The 20,415-nt window shown below is 37.6% G+C and overlaps 1 protein-coding gene across 13 annotated transcripts in view; it reads left to right on the top strand.

Moving 5' to 3' along the window:
- NCOA2 (nuclear receptor coactivator 2) overlaps positions 1-20,415 on the top strand; it is a 289,669-nt gene that overhangs the window by 242,414 nt on the left and 26,840 nt on the right. For 12 of the 13 annotated variants that reach the window (XM_036998037.2, XM_036998034.2, XM_036998035.2 and 9 more), the window contains 6 exons: positions 2,510-2,657; positions 4,655-5,924; positions 12,352-12,562; positions 14,617-14,823; positions 17,448-17,663; positions 19,920-20,049. In XM_036998037.2, coding sequence (XP_036853932.1) covers positions 2,510-2,657; positions 4,655-5,924; positions 12,352-12,562; positions 14,617-14,823; positions 17,448-17,663; positions 19,920-20,049 — 2,182 coding nt within the window. The remainder of the gene's footprint in view (positions 1-2,509; positions 2,658-4,654; positions 5,925-12,351; positions 12,563-14,616; positions 14,824-17,447; positions 17,664-19,919; positions 20,050-20,415) is intronic. The other variant, XM_036998040.2, reaches the window with a different exon arrangement.

Below are 20,415 nucleotides of genomic sequence, written 5' to 3'. Positions count from 1 at the left end.
CAAGACGTCACAGTCATATTTCAGTAAGAACAGCAGCCCTCAGGTCTTTGTCTGGCGTTGTCCCTCTGACGTGTTTTGACCTCGCAGATCCTCACAGTGGCCTGTGAAGTAGGCTTTAGGACTCTCACGCTGTAGGTGGGGAGGCCGAAGCAGGTGAACCTGAGGCCCATCCTGGCAGTCACTCTGCATGCTGCTCCCAGAGTTCTTTCCACGGTCACATTTCCTCAAGTGTGTTCTGGGGTTTTTTGTTAAATTGTCAAGAAAAAAGAAGAAATTCCTTTTCTCCCCACTTAATTATTAAGTGGGGGAAGGAGACACTTTTCCTTCTAGTTGCTGGATTCTCCTACCATGGTGCTCTGTGTCCTGGCAAGGGACACCTGGTAGGAGATTCCACAGAATGGCCATCCAGGGGCCAGGCTGCCTGTAAGGGCCCGGGGCAGTGCAGGGTGCCTCACAACTCCATTTGGCAAACTGTCTACATCATTGCAGAAGAAATTTGTAACACATCATTGAAAACAGGGTTTTAGTTTGTCCTCTTCCTTTTAATGTGCACCCGTGACCTTGCCATTTTACCAGTACTTTATACCAGTGTTAATTTAGATTTTATGCTTTCAGATCACTGATGAAAAAGTAAAAATCATAGTAAATGACCTCTCTCCCAGTTCCCTGACTTTTCCCTCCTTTTATTCCTCCTTTTAATCTTTCTTATCCTTATTTCTTAGAAATAAGCACATAATCCAACAATCTGTATCTTTTAGCATTTTTCTTTAAGTTGGAAAGAATAAGAGAAAATAAAGATGCTACATTTGACAGAAATCAATATTTAACCTACTGTTTCACTAGATCTGGTTTAAAATAAAAAAAGAATAGCAACAACAAAGAATAAGAAATCACCATGGCAAACGTGTTCAGTGTCCCTGGACCCTGAGTAGCAATGTCCTACATTTAATTCTATAGTTTCCTGATTTCTTACAAAAAGGGTTTATAGAGATGTATCAGGCACTGTGCTAGGTTTAAAGAGATGGGACCCACTGAAAGGAAACTCCAAAACGTGTGAAATACATTTCAACAAAATGTATGAAAGAGGTTAAGATCAAGTATAATCATTTGCATTGACTAAATATCTACTAGACATTTTTGTTTAAATTGAGAAGCTTACTAAATGCATTCTGTTGCATGCTTACACGTATCTACTGAGTAGAGATGTTTGATGTAGACCAACTGGAAATAGAAAACCTTAAGGTCAGATAAAATTCTGAAATTACAAGCTCTTTGGAATAGGAACCCTATTATAAAAGTTGTATATTTATGCTACCTATTAGGAACATATTTATTGTGCAAAGCAAGATGTACATAATCCATTGTACATATGCCTCTTCAGAGTAACTTCATGCAACAGAAAGTAATGCCTAAAAGCTGCATGTAACTGAAACTGTGAAGGGGATTTCATTAGGGAAATTGCTCAAAGTGAAATTTTACTAAGAAATCAGAATCCACATTGTGTGTCAGCAACTTCCCTCCCTCCTCTTTCCCGTCTCCCCACTGCCTTTTTGCAGTTTTGTGGAATGGTGAGTCTGCTCAGTGGATTTGGGGCTAACCCACAAAATTTGTGCTGAAAATTTTGTGGTAAAAACACGGTGTTCTTCTTAAAATGGTTTAAGAGGTAACTAAATTATGTGGCTACTTTTTTTTTCTGAACCATAATGTTCTTTTTTAATATGCAGTAGTTGACAGTTTTAAAATAAAATCTGAAATTTTATTTTTAGACAGATTATTTTAATCTAGTTGATTTGTCTTACATTTGCTGCTGTTGTCTTGAAAATGGAAACACCTGATTCTTCATTGAGAAATTAAACCAACTCCATGTCACTAAAATTTGCTCTTGTATTGTTTCCATTTTCTATTTAACCTTTTTTTTCTCTGAAAAGATTCCTCTGACTTTTACTTCTTGTTGTCCTAACTTCAGAAATAATCTTTACACACTGAGAAACAGAATTGGGGAACAGGAAGTAGTGTGAGATGATCAGTTGAACAGTACATAACCCAAAGATAAATATTCTGAAAATACATTCAATGTCATAAATTTTACTGTAATACATGTATTAGGTCAAAGAGAAATTAAAGGCAAATTGTACCCTTTAGAGGTATCAAGTGCATTTATTTTCTAACACTTTGAAAAAATCATTGTTAAGCGTGTTTTGAGCTAATAAATTGTTTATACTCTAATTTGCCCACGGTACTGAAGATTTTGAAAAGAACATAGTTTGAGAGTCTAAGCTTCATTTTTAAAAAAACAAAGATAGTGAATTTATTGGTATTTGGAGTGAAAAGCAAACATGCTTTTAAAATGTATAACATCATCAGATAGTACTTATAAAGTAACTCTTTAATATGCCAGGTGGAAACTATTAAACTTATTGAAGTTTATTGCTATTGTTATGTCTTGTCCCATCGCCGCCTCCTGATTTTTTTTCCTAAAATTGCTTTCTGTTTCCTTGCTTGCCTGCAGTGCTGAGACAAGGATTGGCATTCAGTCAGATTTACCGGTTTTCCTTGTCTGATGGCACTCTTGTTGCTGCGCAAACAAAGAGCAAACTCATCCGTTCTCAGACTACTAATGAACCTCAGCTTGTAATATCTTTACATATGCTTCACAGGTAATCCTAGTTCTAAGAAATCATTTTCCCTTCCCAGGTTAAGAGGAAATACTTCAAAAGCAACAAATCATCCTAGAGCTTTGGAGGTTTGTTAGACATTGTGTTGGTCAATCCCTGGCATGTAAACTATAAAGTGAAATTGCTATTAACTGTTGACTAAAAGACAGCTCATGGTACCAGCAAAGTAGAGTGTGCATTTTGAATTTTAGCCTTAATACTAGTGAATTTGAGACCCAGCTGGAGGAACACAGGTAGCACCCACTTTGCCCTGGCATGACAGGCCTGTTACATCGGAGAAAGGAAATGGGTAAGTTCCCCATAATGACACAGCAGGACAGGAATAGTGAAGCTCTTAGCATGGTTTCTGCTCTTCTGTGTTGATATCTGAAACTTTCAAATATATATACTTAGAAAGACTGTTTTAGATTTTTATTCTCACGTTTAAATCAACTTTTTGGCATTAGACTTTAAATTGAAGTGTAATAATCATCTCCATAAAAATACAAGTAAAGAAAATTGTTAATTTAAAAATAAGTGTCCCAAACTATATTGTTTTAAAGCATAAACTTAGGAAAATGATTATATTTCAAGTTACATATTTATGTATGAGCTATATAAAACTTTATGAGGTACTATCAGAAAATATATAAAGTTACTCTGGTTAAAAAGTCCCCTTTTATTATATTTCTCAATTATTTACTTCTTATTTAGGGATAAAAACAATCAGGCAGCCCTGTTTGCCAACTGTTAATAAATCTGACCTCATACTGAAACCATTTGGAAGTGATTACAGATGTGCCAGATCTCACCCCCCTAACTGAAAACTGATGTTTGACAATTTGTGAAACCTGTTTTGTTTGGATTTGTGAACACATGTGGCAACTCCCAGGCGACTGCCAAGGCTGTGAGTTAAAGCTCGTAGGGCTTAGAAAGTCACTGAGCTCCATTAGCCTGCTTTCAGTCGCTCGCAAGGGACTGGATTGGAGTTGTCTAGAAGCTGGAGAATAAGATCACAGATTAAGGTCACTCTCAAGTTCTGGCCCATGCTGTCTGTCTTGGAGGCTCTTGCTTGGACTTGGCAAGGGGACGCAGATGGGGGCATCTGTCAGACAAGGTGATCTAATTCTAAACAGTTTTGGTAACTTAATTGCCTATAGATCTTGCAGAGTTTCTAACAGGGGCAAGTTTTTCCCCCAAAGTTTGCTGTTCTCCTTGAGCCAAGTAGTACACATCATAGCTCTCTGAGCTTACAGATGTGTCTGTTGTTAGGAATTGTAGTGTCTAGCTAATTGAAGACAGCTCTGCTCTTCTGGGTCATTTCTTTAAGATGCCACAAGCTTTCAGTTGTTAATATACCATTTAGTGAGAAAGATGTATTATATCTAATGTCTGTTAACGAACATTTCAGTATGGTAGTAGTCAAATCTAAACATACCCCCTCAAAAGCCGCAGACATCTTAATGAGTTGACTGAAAAGCATGCCTCTTGCTCCAAAACTGTACATGTTCAGTCTTGTCCATAATTGCAGATTGTTTCATCAAGGTATTATCTTTAGTTGTAGTACATTCTTTTAAACAAAAGAAGCCATGTTGTTTTGTACAATTAAGAACAACTTGCTGAAACTGAAGGAACAAAACAGCAGCCGACTCACAAACTCCAAGAAGGGACTAGCGGTTACCAAAGGGGAGGGGTGGGGGAAGGGAAAGTGGGGAGGGAGGGAGAAGGGGATTGAGGGGTATTATGATTAGTGCACATGGTGTGGGAGTGGTCATGGGAAAGACAGTGTAGCACAGAGAAAACAAGTAGTGACTGGCATCTTACTACATGGACAGTGACTGCAGTAGGGTATGGAGGGAGACTCAATAATATGGGTGAACGTAGTAACCACATTATTTTTCATGTGAAACCTTCATCAGAGTGTATATCAAATACCTTAATTTTAAAAAAAACAACTTGTTAAGTATTTTTCCTTTTATATTTCTTTCCTCACTATACAGAGAGCAGAATGTGTGTGTAATGAATCCAGATCTGACTGGACAAACAATGGGGAAGCCATTGAATCCAATTAGCTCAAGCAGCCCTGCCCATCAGGCCATGTGCAGTGGGAACCCAGGTCAGGACATGACCCTAAATAGCAATATAAACTTTCCCATCAATGGCCCTAAGGAACAAATGGGCATGCCCATGGGCAGGTTTGGTGGTTCTGGGGGAATGAACCATGTGTCAAGCATGCAAGCAAGCACTCCTCAGGGTAGTAACTATGCACTCAAAATGAACAGTCCCTCACAAAGCAGCCCTGGCATGAATCCAGGCCAGCCCAACTCCATGCTTTCACCAAGGCATCGCATGAGCCCTGGAGTCGCTGGAAGCCCTCGAATCCCACCCAGCCAGTTTTCCCCTGCAGGAAGCTTGCATTCCCCTGTGGGAGTCTGCAGCAGCACAGGAAATAGCCATAGCTACACCAACAGTTCCCTCAATGCACTTCAGGCCCTCAGTGAGGGGCACGGGGTCTCATTGGGGTCATCATTGGCTTCACCAGACCTAAAAATGGGCAATTTGCAAAACTCCCCAGTTAATATGAATCCTCCTCCACTCAGCAAGATGGGAAGCTTAGACTCCAAAGACTGTTTTGGACTTTATGGGGAGCCATCTGAAGGTACAACTGGACAAGCAGAGAGCAGCTGCCATCCTGGAGAGCAAAAAGAAGCAAATGATCCCAACGTGCCCCAGGCTGTGAGCAGTGACAGGTCTGATGGACAGAATAGACTGCATGACAGCAAAGGACAGACCAAACTCCTGCAGCTGTTGACCACCAAATCTGACCAGCTGGAGCCTTCACCTTTATCCAGCTCTCTGTCGGACTCAAACAAGGACTCCACAGGGAGCTTGCCTGGTCCTGGGTCAGCACATGGAACTTCGCTCAAGGAGAAGCATAAGATTTTGCACAGACTCTTGCAGGACAGCAGTTCCCCTGTGGACTTGGCTAAGTTAACAGCAGAAGCCACAGGCAAAGAGCTGAGCCAGGAGGCCAATAGCACAGCTCCTGGTTCAGAAGTGACTATTAAACAAGAGCCAGTGAGCCCCAAGAAGAAAGAGAATGCACTACTTCGCTACTTGCTAGATAAAGATGATACTAAAGATATTGGTTTACCAGAAATAACCCCCAAACTAGAGCGACTGGACAGTAAGACCGACCCTGTCAATAACACAAAACTAATAGCTATGAAAACTGAGAAGGAGGAGACAAGCTTTGAGCCTGGTGAGCAGGTAAGTTTCGCAACGTGTTCTCCCCACGAACTAATCCATATGCACAAGCATTCTCTCCACAGGACCATTTGGAGGCTTCAGGTGATTAGGTAAAAATAAGCCTTCTCCTTTGTTCTTACTTTGAAACAGCGTTGATTATCACTAAAGCTAGTGAAGAGTGACAATTTTATAGAACAGGGGTCAGCTGGCCTTTTTTTTTTTTGTGAAGGGCCACATGGTTAATATTTTTGGCTCTGCCAACCATTTTGAGTCTCTGCCACAACTGTTTGATTCTGCCGTTGTAGTTCAAAACCAGACATAGGCACTATGTAAACTATGTAGTGTTCCAAAAACACTACTTAAGATACTGATACTTGAATTTTATATAATTTTCGTGTGTCATAAAATACTCTCCTCTTGATTTGTTTTCAGTTTTTTAAAAATATAAATCCTTTCTTGGTTCATGGGCCATACAAAAACAGGTGGTGGACAGGAGTTAGCCCGCAAGCCAGCTGTAGTTGGCTGACCCCTGTCAATAGAAGATGCCTAAATTGGAGATAATCACTTCCTCCATACTGGGGTTTGTCAGGGCAGAATTAAATTATTTATTTACCTTTCTCTCTTTTTAAGATCAGAGGTTGACTGCTTTTCAAACCTAATAAAGATTGTACCTCTCTTTATTCTTGACCAAAACTTACGATTAATGCTTAAGAATTTAAGGCATCAATATGAAAAGTATTTGAGGGGAAATGGATAGAATTAAGTTTGACTTGATGTTAGTGCATCTGAGCCATCATATATAAATCCAACTAAAATAGTAGTGTGCATGATCTGTTGTTCTTATCTGAACAATTAATTCCCTGAAAAAATCCAGGACAGCTAAAGTGATAATTAATCAGAAACATTCTTGAAAATTCTTTAAGCAATTAATGACATCACAAGGAAACTGTGAACTAGTTAACATTTTTCTTTATTTAAAAAATCTGAGTTATGATTGATAGAATGCTTGGCATAGGTATCTCCTTGGGGATTCAGTGCCTGGCTTGGGTGATCCAGGACTTCACCCCACACTGTCAAGGCTCCCTCCAATCCCTGGTACTGCCCTGCGCTTCAGATCTTTGAAGTCATGATTGGCTAAGAAGCTTCATAGTACTTTCTACTTATGGTTCACTAATTTGTCCTTGAAACCTGTTTTGAAAGTGGGTATTTTAGGTGTTGCTGTGTTCAGGGGCTAAGTGTTTGAGTGGAGAGAGGAGAGAGGGTTGCCCCCTGGCTGTAACCTTGAACTCTCCTGAGGCAGCAGAGGCTGACCCAGAGGCAGGCCTAGATTGAAAGCAGAAATCGGGAAAGCTAAGGCCATACTTGTTCTTTTAGCTGGGCTCCATCCTTGGTTCTAAGTGCTGAGCTTCCTTTATTTCTTTCACTTTGACAGCTGCTAGCATTCCTATAAGGCAAATAGGATTTGTTGAGCCTTTGTGTCCTTCACAAGGGAACAGCCTAATTATACACAAATCTTTGGTAATCAATCCTTAAACTTAGGTGTTAGTGCAGATTCTATATAACAGCTATTCTGTAATGCCGTAAAGTCATCAGATGGGGGAAACTGGGGTCTTAGCAGAAAGTTACTGGATAAACTACAGTGTAAACCATATTGGCCACTGTAAATGTTTTAATCCTGTGAGGTTTTCTAGATTAGAATACACAGCACTACTGGTACTTCAGAGTGGCAAGCACAGATACTGTCACTCAGGTCTCTTGGCACATGCCACAGGGCAAGATGGTGACTCATCAGGTCCACCTTAGCTTAATGGCTATAAGGGGCTGCCCTTCCCTCCATAAGCAAAATGTATTTCTATCCCAGGCCTGAGGCCCTAGGGACTGAGAAGGCCAGAGAAGGGGGGACACTGGCATTTCTATATTTAGATATATGATTACATTAACTTCAGACAAGAAACTGACCAAAAAAAAAGAAGGGTTTCATTTTGTTTTGTTCTTTTAAGTCCTTGAGTCCCTTGCAGTTTCTAATTGTTTAGGAGAAACATTTTCCTAACTAAAATTGTCTCACCTAGGGAACATAAGGCCCAGAGTGTAATCTGCACAAGTCTGTTACTTTGGGTGGACCGAAAAGCAGTGTGTACAACACATGCATAGATGGTATTTTTTTTTCTTAATGAAACCCAGTTGTCCCTGGTCTCGTGCTCAATCCACTCCCATTTAAAACTTAACCAAAAAAATACTGCTTCAGAGCAATTTTAACATCAAAAACATTGCAACTTGAAAAGTTACCACAGGAAGAATGCATTACCTAAATTTAGATCAAAGTTAGAATGATTTACTTCAAGAAAAAAGCTGATTCTCTTACCTTCTGCTTTCCTTCTCTGTCTCCAAAACAGATTGTGTCTACTATTAGCTGCTAAACATGTTCACTGAAGACTTTTCTTTCATTTCAAGGGACTACAACAGGTTTTTTATTTAGTAAGATAAACTGTTAGGGAGCCTGAGTTGCAGTTAACTGTCCTGTTAAAAATTTTGACTCAGAAAAGAGCCATTAACTGAGTGTGTGTTTAACCCATCACTGACTTATTAAGGACAGGAAGTACTTCGATGGCACTATTATACCTAAAATAGCAGGCTTTACCAGGAGAGTATTTAAACATTTGTTTCCACAGTGTTTTTTAACTAACAGGAAACAATGACAGAAAAATTTCCGATATGTTTACCGACTTTAGTTATGTACCTGTGTACACCATGGAACATGCTGATACCTAACCAGAGGATACTCTTCTGTTCTTCCTAATGCTACTGGGCCGTTTATCCTTAAGATTTATAAATATTCCAAAAAAGAATTTCTTCTTGTTATTTGGCTTCAATAGAAAGGCAAACCATATTTTAAACTGGTAGTGTCCTGACAGTTTCCCTCCAGATGGAGTAGAATTGTCTTCTCGTTTTTTAACAATTTTATGTTAGGAAAATGTGGGAAAATTACACTTTTTATTTAAAATTTTTTAAAGTGTCTTGTAATTTATTAAAATACTTATGTTATTAAAATGCATGTGCTCTATATAGTTCCTCCGGAGAACAAGTTGATTTGACACATGAAAAATTCATAAAACCAGAAAAATGAAAAATTAAAGAAATCAAGTCCAATTTTCATTTTGTAGAACTCTTGTAAGAATCTTTCTGACTCATTTTCTGCCTGAAATAGTTTAAACTAACTATTCAAATTGATGTGGCTAATTTGAGCATTCGAATAGATGCCTAAGCAAAACTTTGAAGTATCTTGGCAAAGCATTTTAAAGGAAGGCATTAATCTTTTTGTCTTGTGAAGAAATCATGCCTAGCAAAGTGGATAGGGACTAGAAGAACTTTTGATGAAAATTAATGCTTTCGAAATTTTAAGGGAGGAAATGTTTGATCAGAAACTTAATGTGATCAAGTCCATCCCTTCCAGAACTTACATGGCTCCAGAAGGAAATGTCATCGTCATCAAATTTTATTGCTAAACAACAGAAGAGGTACAGACTTTCTGAACTTTACCTCCTTGAAGAACATTAAAGTAAAATGAAGGCCATTAATGTTAAATATGTACTCCAAAAATTGACTAGAAATAAACACAAGCAACACAATACTATCTCTGGTGGGGAAAATTTCATAATGCATTTTTCTGATGGTAAGCTGAATGGTTTCAGAGAGTGTCCAGAGTTCTGGGTCTCCAAAGAACCAATTCCTTTTGAATATAGTACCAAGAAGCTCCTGCATAGCTTTCTTAAGACAAATAAATGAAAGTGCTTAGTTACTGGCCAGAGCTAGACTGATCCACAGTTGAATTTAGTCAACTCTTAACATGGCAAAGATTAGAATTTGAAAATCATGCTTTTTAAAAAATAAATCAAGGAAAATAATAGATTTAAATTTTTCTAATTGTTTTTTTTTAATGATGAGTGGATTTAAACCATCCAAATATATTTTAACATTATTTGTCTAATGACATATAACATTAGATGTATTTTAAACCCATCGTCTTGGACGCAAGAGTAGGTCACAAAGGAAGAATCACAAATCCTGTCATTATAGCCCCAAGTGAACTGTGATAGTTATTTTTCTGTTGCAAGAGGTTTAAAGTGTAGTTTTATCTGCTCAAGTACACTAAAGGTAGAAAGGAAAGGGAAGAGTTTGGACCCAGGCAGCTGTTAATCTACATTGTAAGAACTTTCTTTTACTCATATCTGGGGCTGCGGGCAAATAAATATAAGGGCATCATGGAGGAAAATGATATGCTTTATTTTCATTGTTGATATGATCCTACCTCTGTGGATGTTCCTCATCCAAGGCAATCTGCAAAGTGGTCTCAGAAGGAACTTGACTACCACCGTTTCAGCTCACCTCCCTTACCCCCGTGCACACAATGAGCTACAAGGACCACTTTTTAAAGTACTCTACACAAGGCAACCTTGTAGTAGAAGTTCATAGGACAGCAATACACTTCAGAGTTTATTTAAACCTCTTATCTCTATGCTTAAAATTTTTGTGACACAACTATCATGGATTTTTCTAAGAAATTATAGAAATTTCTATGAGAAATTTCACTGATCCTGGAAAGATTTTTTAAATTACAAGTTAATGTGATTAAAGGAATTCATCGGATTGGCTGAGTGTCCATTGCTATATGTTTCAGGCACTGTCCTTGGAGAGCAGTAAGTGTTTATACTGATATTTATACCTTATGTGTTCAGCTCAACATGATAAAAATAGATTTACAAGGGAGTCACTTCACATGCAGTTTTAAATTAACAAAATCATCTATACGCATTCAGAAAAAAGGAAGAAGAGATGGCTATTAAATGTTTTTTCAAGAAGTGTAAACGGTTTTGCCCACCATTTAACCCAATGAGTATGTACCCTAGTGGCAGGTGACAAGAGTCCACAGGGTTTTGGGTTCCTGTAAGCATGTGAAAATGTAGCTTTCTGAATGCAGCATGGCCCCACTGTGTAGATGGCGTCATTTAGGACTCAGTGAAAGAAACAGTAATGAGCTGAGAAGTTGGTGTTCTGTCCTTGGAGGGGACACAGGGAGCCTTCCTAAGGAGTTGTCTGTGCTTCAGGATGCTAACTTTATTTACCTAACCCTCACCTAATATGCCTCTGTTTTTTGTTAGAAATGGGTGGCTAACTAAAATCAAGTAAAATGGCCTTCAATTTATCCTTCTTAAGAAATATGTGCAGTTAAAGACTTCTTATATAGTTAATACATTTGCCATAAACTGCAAAAACCTGAACAAGCCCAGCCCCTACGTGGGGAATAGGAACTGTATATAGAAGAAGACTATAAGCCATTCTGTTTTAAGTATACCTCCTATCAAATATAAGCTATTTCATTTGAATTGCCATTGTAGATAAAAAGATTAGTCATGATCAAGGATTCAAAAGTCCATCCAGTGGCTTTGGGGAAATTGCCTAACTTAATGTTTTTTCCAGATATACATCAAGAGAATCATTCCTACCACTTTCTTCACTAGAAAGCAATCCTAGCATTTAACATACCCATTTTGTGTGGTTGGTGTTGTTTGATTTTAAATACTTGGCACATAGAGTCTGCTTACAAGAATTTGACATCATTTGAGCTTTCTAGAAGTGAAGTACTCGGTATGAAATAGTAGTGATACTTACCTTATTATTTTAATGTTGGTAATTGAAATGAGTTATTAATAAAGGGAAAAGCCCTACAAAACATTTTTTATGGCTTCTGTGAAGTCAGACTAATAGATTCTGTGTTTGGGGACAAAGTGTTTTTATTCTGCTTCCCTACATTTTGTCACCTAAGCTGGTAAGTGACTGAGAAAGCCAGTGTCATTCAAAACTGAAAGTGCAAGCAGAAAAGAACACCACTCAGATTGAGAAGGCAGTGCTTACCTGCTCAAGCTTACTTCAGGCTTATTTTGCATTTTACCCCATGCTCTTTCAAAAAAAAAAAGGTCCTGTAAGGAAATGGCCATTTACTAAATATTGATTTAGTATGAATTTGGATCATATTTTCTAACAGTTTTTTGTTGTTGGTATTTCTTAGGAATAGTTAGACACCAAACCTAGACCTGGACTGTAAGCCATGGTACACTCTAGTTAGAAATGTGCATACTCATAATTATTTGGCTAAAATGTAGGAGAATTTGTATGTTGCCAAGGAACAATGCTGGAAGAAAGCTTTCTTTCTAATTCAGTTATTTCTCTTTTTACAGATGAGAAAATTGAGGAACAAGAGATTAATTTATTTGTCCTTTGTCAGTTTGATTTTTTAAGAGATGATCAGTTGCTTGTTAGGCATGAGGTATACGTGTATCTGCGTCTCTGGCTTGGCTGTGGTGCCTCATCCTTTGGGTCTAATGGTGAATGAGCCTGTGGTGCCCTCTTTTAGAGTGGGGCTGGGTTAAACTCTTCTGTTTGTTAACTACAGCCTGGCAGCGAGCTGGACAACTTGGAGGAAATTTTGGATGATTTGCAGAATAGCCAATTACCACAGCTTTTCCCAGACACGAGGCCAGGCGCCCCGGCTGGATCAGTTGACAAGCAAGCCATCATCAATGACCTCATGCAACTCACAGCTGAAAACAGCCCTGTGACACCTGTTGGAGCCCAGAAGACGGCACTGCGCATTTCACAGAGCAGTGAGTATGAGATGCTGATGGTTATGCCAAGAAATGCCCATATAATCACCATTAGAAACAGAGATTATTAAGATCTGATGCAAACAGCTTAGTCACTTCAAGATTTTTGTGTTCAAAGAGCACCATCTACTGTCCTCTTTCTTCAAAACAGTATTCACAACGGATTTTAGTGAACACGGCTTTCCAACAGTCTCCTGCGGCTAATTTAATCAGCATAGCTTAAGGCCGACCTACATAAAGTTCTTTAGATGATTGTCATAGTTCCCTTCATTTTGAGCAGCCGTTAGAAATAGAGTTTAAAATAGGTTCTATGTTTTATTATATAACTGAATACTTTAAATATAAAAAATTCAGAAGTTTTGCTAATACACTATTTAAAAACTCTTAAAATATTTAGTCATTATACATGAAAGGGCTACACACATTAAAAATATCTTGCCCTATCTCCAAAGAATCGTCATAAATGTCAGTTGTACATAGAACTTTATCAAAGAAATTTTTCTAAGTACATTTTAAGTTTAGTTTGATATAAAGCTTGAAGACCTTAGGCTGTTTTATAAAATATTTTTTATCATTCTTTTTATTTTAGATTTTTGCAAGTTTAAGATGAACTCTTTCTTCACTCTGAACACTTAGTTTATAGGAAAGTTAACTGAAGTTGCTCAGTAGTTTTGAATGGAAGAAAATCTATCCTGTTCCAGGAACATAATTAATAGAAAGATAAATAACATCTTTAGTGTTAAACTGGTGAACAGAATGATGTTTCCCTCATTAAATACAATGCTTAGCTTTGTTTTCAAATCAGAAATAGCAACCATCAAGCAGATCACAAATCCCTTTAATCACTAGATATTTTTTCATGTGATTCCTGATCATTCTGAATAAGGTAAAACAAAACAGAGGTTTTTCTTACCTCTTAAACCTGTCTATTTCTTGGGGAGAGGAGGGTTTCTAATAGACCATGGGAGACACGAAGTCCAAAAGTTGGGAAGTAAGTAAGAAACACACTAGAAAGATGATGCTCATTAATCAGAGGAATTAATGAAGGACTGCATGGGAACTCATGGTCCCTTCTCTGTACCTCCTAATGGTATTCAGACTATTGAATGGTAAGCAGTTAACTAAACCTGAGGAAGTCATGATTAAGCATGTACATAATTTCTATTCCAATTAATTCTTCTAAATATTTTATTTCTGTTGATTATAAAGAACTTAACTCTTTCTTCAAAATGTTCTATTTCATAGTTTATATAATTCAGGGAAAATAAAGTACATGATATTTAATAAATTAACTGTAATTTATAATACCTTTATACTTTAAAATTCAGTAACATTGTTATCAAATTGCTGGTTGTCTCTGGGATAGTACAGTGCATTGTACACAGTAAATTCTTGTGAACTAACCATAAGAATTATTTCAAATGTAAATGCATCTGGAATTTTAAGAAGCTTTATTTAGAAGACTAAACAGGGCTCTAAAGCTTTAGTGCTGACTTAAGGTAGCAGAGATCACACTTAACGATTTTACCCTCCAATGAGAGGAGGCATTTGTAACCTAATTGTACTCCTAGGGAAGTCCAGTTAAGAACTGGTATGTCCAAACCTCATGTGGCTGGTTTGGTGCCGTATACAAGAGATGTTTATAGCTTCCCAGCTGTGACTAACAAAGTAGTACTCCTAAACTTCAGTAATGTCACATGAAAAAAAACTGTACTAGTGATGTACTTAGCAAGCAAATACAATTAAATCTTACAAATCAATATTGGAGAGAAAAATATATGGTAAATAATAGGCATGTTCTGAGGGGTTTTTTCTTTTTTTTGCAGGATTGTCAAGAATTAACCTAGAGACTTGTTGATTAGATTACAAGTCTGCATTTTGGCACTGAATGGGGGTTTCTTTGTCTGTGAATTTGTCTTTTATGTAGGCAGTTGGCCCCTATTGTGCCTATCTGTGTTATTTTACAAAGAACATTTTCCCTAAAAACTACTTTTGTTACTATTCTTTTCCATTATCCTATATTAACCTTCAGTTTTCATTTGTTTTCTCCTTAGCTTTTAATAACCCACGACCAGGGCAACTGGGCAGGTTATTGCCAAGCCAGAATTTACCACTTGACATCACACTGCAGAGCCCAACGGGTGCTGGACCTTTCCCACCAATCAGAAACAGTAGTCCCTACTCAGTGATACCTCAGCCAGGAATGATGGGCAATCAAGGCATGATAGGCAACCAAGGAAATTTAGGGAACAGTAGCACAGGTAAGGGCTCAAATGCACCGTTACTTTATGGGTGGGTTATTTAACTTAATGAAGTACTCATCCATCCACATCCAAGTCGTAAGAGTTTTTCAAATAGACTTTTTTATGTTAGAAACTAATGTTCAAACATAAGAAATGCTATAGTTTCACTATGAGAGTGGCATATGAAGCACTGGAAAGCATTCCAGTAAGCTGACCATTTTACTCTATCTGTGATCTTTACTTTTCTGAGGTCTTTAATCATTAATCCTAGAGCATAGGCTTATTTCACTTCTATTGCAGTTTACTATTCTAGACACTGCAATGGTATGTATAAAGCAATTTGGTGGTTGCTAACGTTTTGTGATAATCTGCTGATAATCCCAAAACTTGTATTCACTGATGAATTGTGTTTGGAGAATTTCAGAATGGAAGTGTAAAGTTCAACCAGCCTTTCATACTTAAAAGCAGTGCAGTTCTTATTCAGAAAAATACTCTTTAAAAATGAAGAACTTCAGCATACAGTTGTATGCCTGGCCTATTAGTAACTGGTTCAGGGCTCCATATTTGACGGTTTGTGAATTTCCCTGTGATCTGGTTTGGACCTTGACCTGCTATAGCTTAAAGGTGTCTGCCAGGTTGCCCAGGCACATTAGTGGTCATCAGTGAAGTAGCTACCGTATTCCCAAGCTTCCATCCAATTCAGAATAGAAATGATTATACCGAGATTGATTGCTTTTACCACCACATCCTGTACCCTGTATATCTGCCTATCACAGAACAGGATGCTGAGTTTTCTAATGAAGAACTGCTCACAATTTACAGTTTTCTTTCTCTGAGGTACTAGAGACAAAGGCATTCACAGAAGTAGATATTACAAAAAGAAATTGTATTTGTGGACTTATTTAATTGCTGTTGGTCTTTTGGTTTTGTGTTATTTTGTTTTTTTAAGCTTAATCTGTAACCCCTGTGTACACACTGCTATTTAGATAGTTAAACAAAACTTAGAGTTCAACTTGAGAAAAGATGGATTTTTAAATTTTTCTGTTGTTGATAAGCAATTCATGGGAAACATGAATTATTTTGTATAAAAACTGTTTATTTATTCAACAAATATTTTTTGGGTGCCTACTGTATGTGCCAGGCACTGACTACTTCATTAGTTTATATACTCAGAATCAGTGCCATATTACTTTTATATTATTTTTAAGATACAGTATTGATTTATATAAAGTACTGATTTATGTAAAATTCTGTAGCAGAAAAGGAGCTGTTGATTAATTAAAGGTGCCTTCTTATTAGCAAAATATAAGATAGGCGTTCTTGTAGGAATCTTAGGTAGGAATTTGGGGATATGCCTGTAGTCAAATCTGGGCTACCTGGTGATCGCTGGGGTCCAGAGTGAAGATCATACAATGCCTGTGCTTTGTTTCAAAAAAGATAGAAAAACTGCAAGAGACTACTTCAGTTGTAATTGCATTGATACTGTTGAATTATGAACAGTTTTTCTCTTCTGCTTTCAAGAGTTTCTATAATCTTGTTGTATTACTTAGGTAATAGATTTTTGAAAAATAAAATGCCCATTCTCCCATAATAACATTGCATAATAACTTTGCATAGTTTGAATCCATCCAATCTTAAAATGGTTTTTAAAATATGTATTACTATCATATTATCCTAATTTTTTCAAACTAATTAATTACCCTTTACTCTTAATCATCCTTATATTAGCATATTTTCATTTCACCAGTGAAAAACCCAAAATACATGTTTGGTCTCCCCTTCTTAAATATACCCTTTTGTTGTTGTCATAAGTAAAGTAGATGAAAGCAAGCCATTGTATTTAAAAGTAGAACACTTCAAAATGAAGGGTCCTCACTTGGGGTTTTTCCCCTTAAGAATATCAAGTCTAAGCAAATATTTAGCCATTGCCAGCATCTCTGATGGCCAGACCAGACAGAGCAAAGAGGTTTATCCTGCTCGGTTGGCAGTGTTCTACTCTTACTGGTGTGTGTGGTCAGATAACTTTCTATCTCAAGTATGAAAGGATTTTTGTCAGGTATATTGAAGTAGTAGGAGCTCCTGCCGTGGCTATAAAGAACAGTTGTGAGATCTCCATGCTTCAGAGACACCTTGGTCAATTCTGTAACTAACAAATTATAATACTCTGAAATGATTTCCAGGATTTAGAAGTCTGGGATAGGCTTTACAGAATACTGTCTATGATATTAGTTTGTAGTGAAAGTATTGATTATCAGTCTTCACCTTGTTCCTCTTAGCCTCACCTCCCTTTTGGAAAGTAAAGCATTGACGTGTGTATCAGCTAGCATGTGATTCACTTCCTGAGGAAGGAAGTCGGGGTTATCCACACGCCACGGCACCTGTTTCTAACTACATATGGGAACAATTTTAATAGCTTTTCCGAACTATAAAGAGTGGCAAGTTCATGGTGTGAAAACTTTGTAGTAATTGCCCATTCTTACTTACTAGCCAAGGGCCCACATCTGTCCCAGTGAGGGCAATAGCCCTGGGCTAACTGTATCACAGAGTGATTGTCTTGTACAGAGTAAGGTCTTCTGGTGTTCATACATGCTGAATATGGTTTCAGTTACTGTATTTCTCAGTTGTCCTTGGCTTGCCCGCAGGAATGATTGGTAGTAATGCTGCCCGGCCCACTATGCCATCTGGGGAATGGCCACCACAGAGTTCTGCCGTGAGAGTCACCTGTGCTGCGACCACCAGTGCTATGAACCGGCCCATCCAAGGAGGTATGATTCGGAACCCAACAGCCAGCATCCCCATGAGACCCAACAGCCAACCTGGCCAAAGACAGATGCTTCAGTCTCAGGTCATGAATATAGGTAAGGTAGTGCCAGTGCTCTGGCTTTTAATGTTTATTCTTTCTTAGAAGGGACTAACAGGGCCATAAGTTCTTTCAAGACATGCTCCTAATTTACATCTTAGGTAAGTTAACCCTCATGGCCAGCTGTCATAAGTGGGATTTTGCTGGACTCTGTATAGAACCATAGACTCTCATAGGTTTTTCAGTTGCATATGGGAGCCAACTACCTTTGTGATGTTTTATTTTCAATATTCAACTTCTGAGGGAAGCAAATTAGAGTGTCATGCTATGAATGTTATATATATGATAATTTAAAGTATTTCAGTGATATAGCAGTGGTTCCTAACTCTGGATCATCAGAATTCTTTCAGGACTTAAAATGCAGATCCCTTGGCCACTACCCTAGACTGTTCATACAAACTTTCCCAGATCCTCACCGAAGCTTCAAGGTCTTATAGAACATCTCATGTAAGAATCACTAGACTTCTCCCTGGATACAGTTCACATGTTATTAAGGTTAATGGTCTGATACATTGCATGCTACCATTTATGAGAAATGTCCAGAATAGGCAAATCTGTAGAGAAAGAAAGTAGCTTAGTGGTTGCCTGAAACTAAGGTTGTGGGAGAAATGAGGTGACTCCTAATGAACATAGAGTTTCTTTTTCGAGGGGTATGAAAATGTAAACTTATTGTTGTGATGCTTGTACAGCTCTGCAAATATACCAAAACCCACTGAATTTAAATGGGTGAACTGTATGGCATGTGAGGTATATCTTAGTAAAGCCATTATTTTAAAAAATAGTCTGTGTAACTCATACTCGAGTTTTCTTAATCATTGACATACTAATCTTCCTCTTGCACATTAACACAGTTCAGATAAGTTAATGTTTATGTACTTCTTCATATGCTTAGATACCACACAATTAGTAAGATCTAAATCATTAACAGAAAGATGCCAGCATTGTTTTGACATGATAGTGTAGAATTATCATCCTGGGCCTGGCATCAATTTTCTTACCTAGCTGTTTAATTGCTCAGCACATTTTGGCTTACTGTTTCTGAAAGATGAGATTCACATAGCCTTTCTACAGAGAATGTACCTCAAGTTAATGTGTGTCTCCCAAACATAAATTCATATCATTTGAGTCTTGTGTGAAAAATGCTAAAAATGACCGGATTTCCATGCAGAATTAAATTGTGAAGTTTTTTAAATATTCATTTATTCAAAAATCATAATAACAAATCCCTTATATCCAGAAATTTAACTAATCCTCAGTCTTTCTACACTGAAGGGCACCTCACCAGGCTTTTGAGTTTGAAATATGGCTTGATAAGCTTTATGGTATAGTTGAATTTCTCCAATTTGTAATAGACTCAAAAAAGCCATGAACTCAATGAAAAATTACGTATTGAAACAGAAGACAGGATTACAAATAAAGAAAACAATAAAATCATTAAAAAACTCACTGGAGTTTTCAGAGCTGTCCATTAGCTTTAGAACTCTAAAAAAAACTTCTAAAAAGGAAACACAGCTGAGTTGTCTGGGCCTCCTCTGTGCTCCACCCTTACTCTGGTGGAAGAGTACAGTTAAGTTTAGGAGCAAGTGGTCTAGACCAGCACCTCTCAAAAGTATGGTCCAGAACTCTGATAGCTTTTCCAGGGGTCTGTAAGACCAAGACTGTTTGCGTAAGTAAAACAATATATGCCTTTTCTCTCTGTGTGCAGTAGGGTTCTACAAGTTGCAAACTGTGTGATATAATAGATGGAATGTGGAAGCCAATAGGAGATTCTGGCTGTCTTCTATCAATCCAGATATTAAAGTGATTTGCAAAAATCTAAAACAATACCAGTAAAAGGTTTTTTCCGATTTCTATTCAAAACTTGTATTTATATTTAGTGGATTTATTGTAATGATTTTTAAATTCATCATTATTTTTTCTACTTCCCAATTTTAATTGCCAGTACAGTAAGTATCAGTAACATATAACCCACATAAACAAAAGCTTTTTTTTTTTTTTAAGGAATATAAAGTGTCCTAAGTGTAAGAGGTTCAGAACTGCTGCTCGAGATATTCCCTAAAGTGGATGATTAGCCTTGATATTTATTGCCTTTATTTCTGTTTCAAAACAAAAATTCTCTCCCATATTTTCACCTAATTATTATTGCTTCTGTCTTTTCCATTTTCTGTAAACCAAGTATTTCCTTTTATAGTAGAAATAGACACTTACCTGATTGCAGGCTATATGATTTTTGGATTATTTGTCTTCTTTTTAGGGCCATCTGAATTGGAGATGAATATGGGAGGACCTCAGTACAGCCAACAACAAGCTCCTCCAAATCAGACTGCCCCGTGGCCCGAAAGCATCCTGCCTATAGACCAGGCATCTTTTGCCAGCCAAAACAGGTGAGTCCCGGGCGCCAAGGAAGGCCAAGAGAGCGGTGGTTCAAGGGGTTCTGTAAATTATTTTAGTCCTGTGCCTTTTCTTTTTCAACAGTTGGTACTGACCAGTCTTCATGTGTTTAAACTATATCATCTACTAGGCAAGCAGTACAAGGGGGAGGGAAATCCAAAAATCAGTTAGACGTAGCATGTGCTTTTAAAGAAGTTAAGATTTGGTTGTAAAATAAGACATGCACACCAAAAACTGTAGTGAGGCAGTGTGCAATTTGTAGTTCGTATTTGTATTCATATGCCCTAAGAGAAGTAAACCGTATTTTAAGAGATATCCAAGTGGGTTGACTGGGCAAAGCTTCAGTCTTGAAGAAAAGG

Source organism: Manis javanica, chromosome 2, assembly GCF_040802235.1.
Source record: "Manis javanica isolate MJ-LG chromosome 2, MJ_LKY, whole genome shotgun sequence".
Lineage (NCBI taxonomy): Eukaryota > Metazoa > Chordata > Mammalia > Pholidota > Manidae > Manis > Manis javanica.
This window is presented reverse-complemented; position numbering and strand designations above follow the sequence as displayed.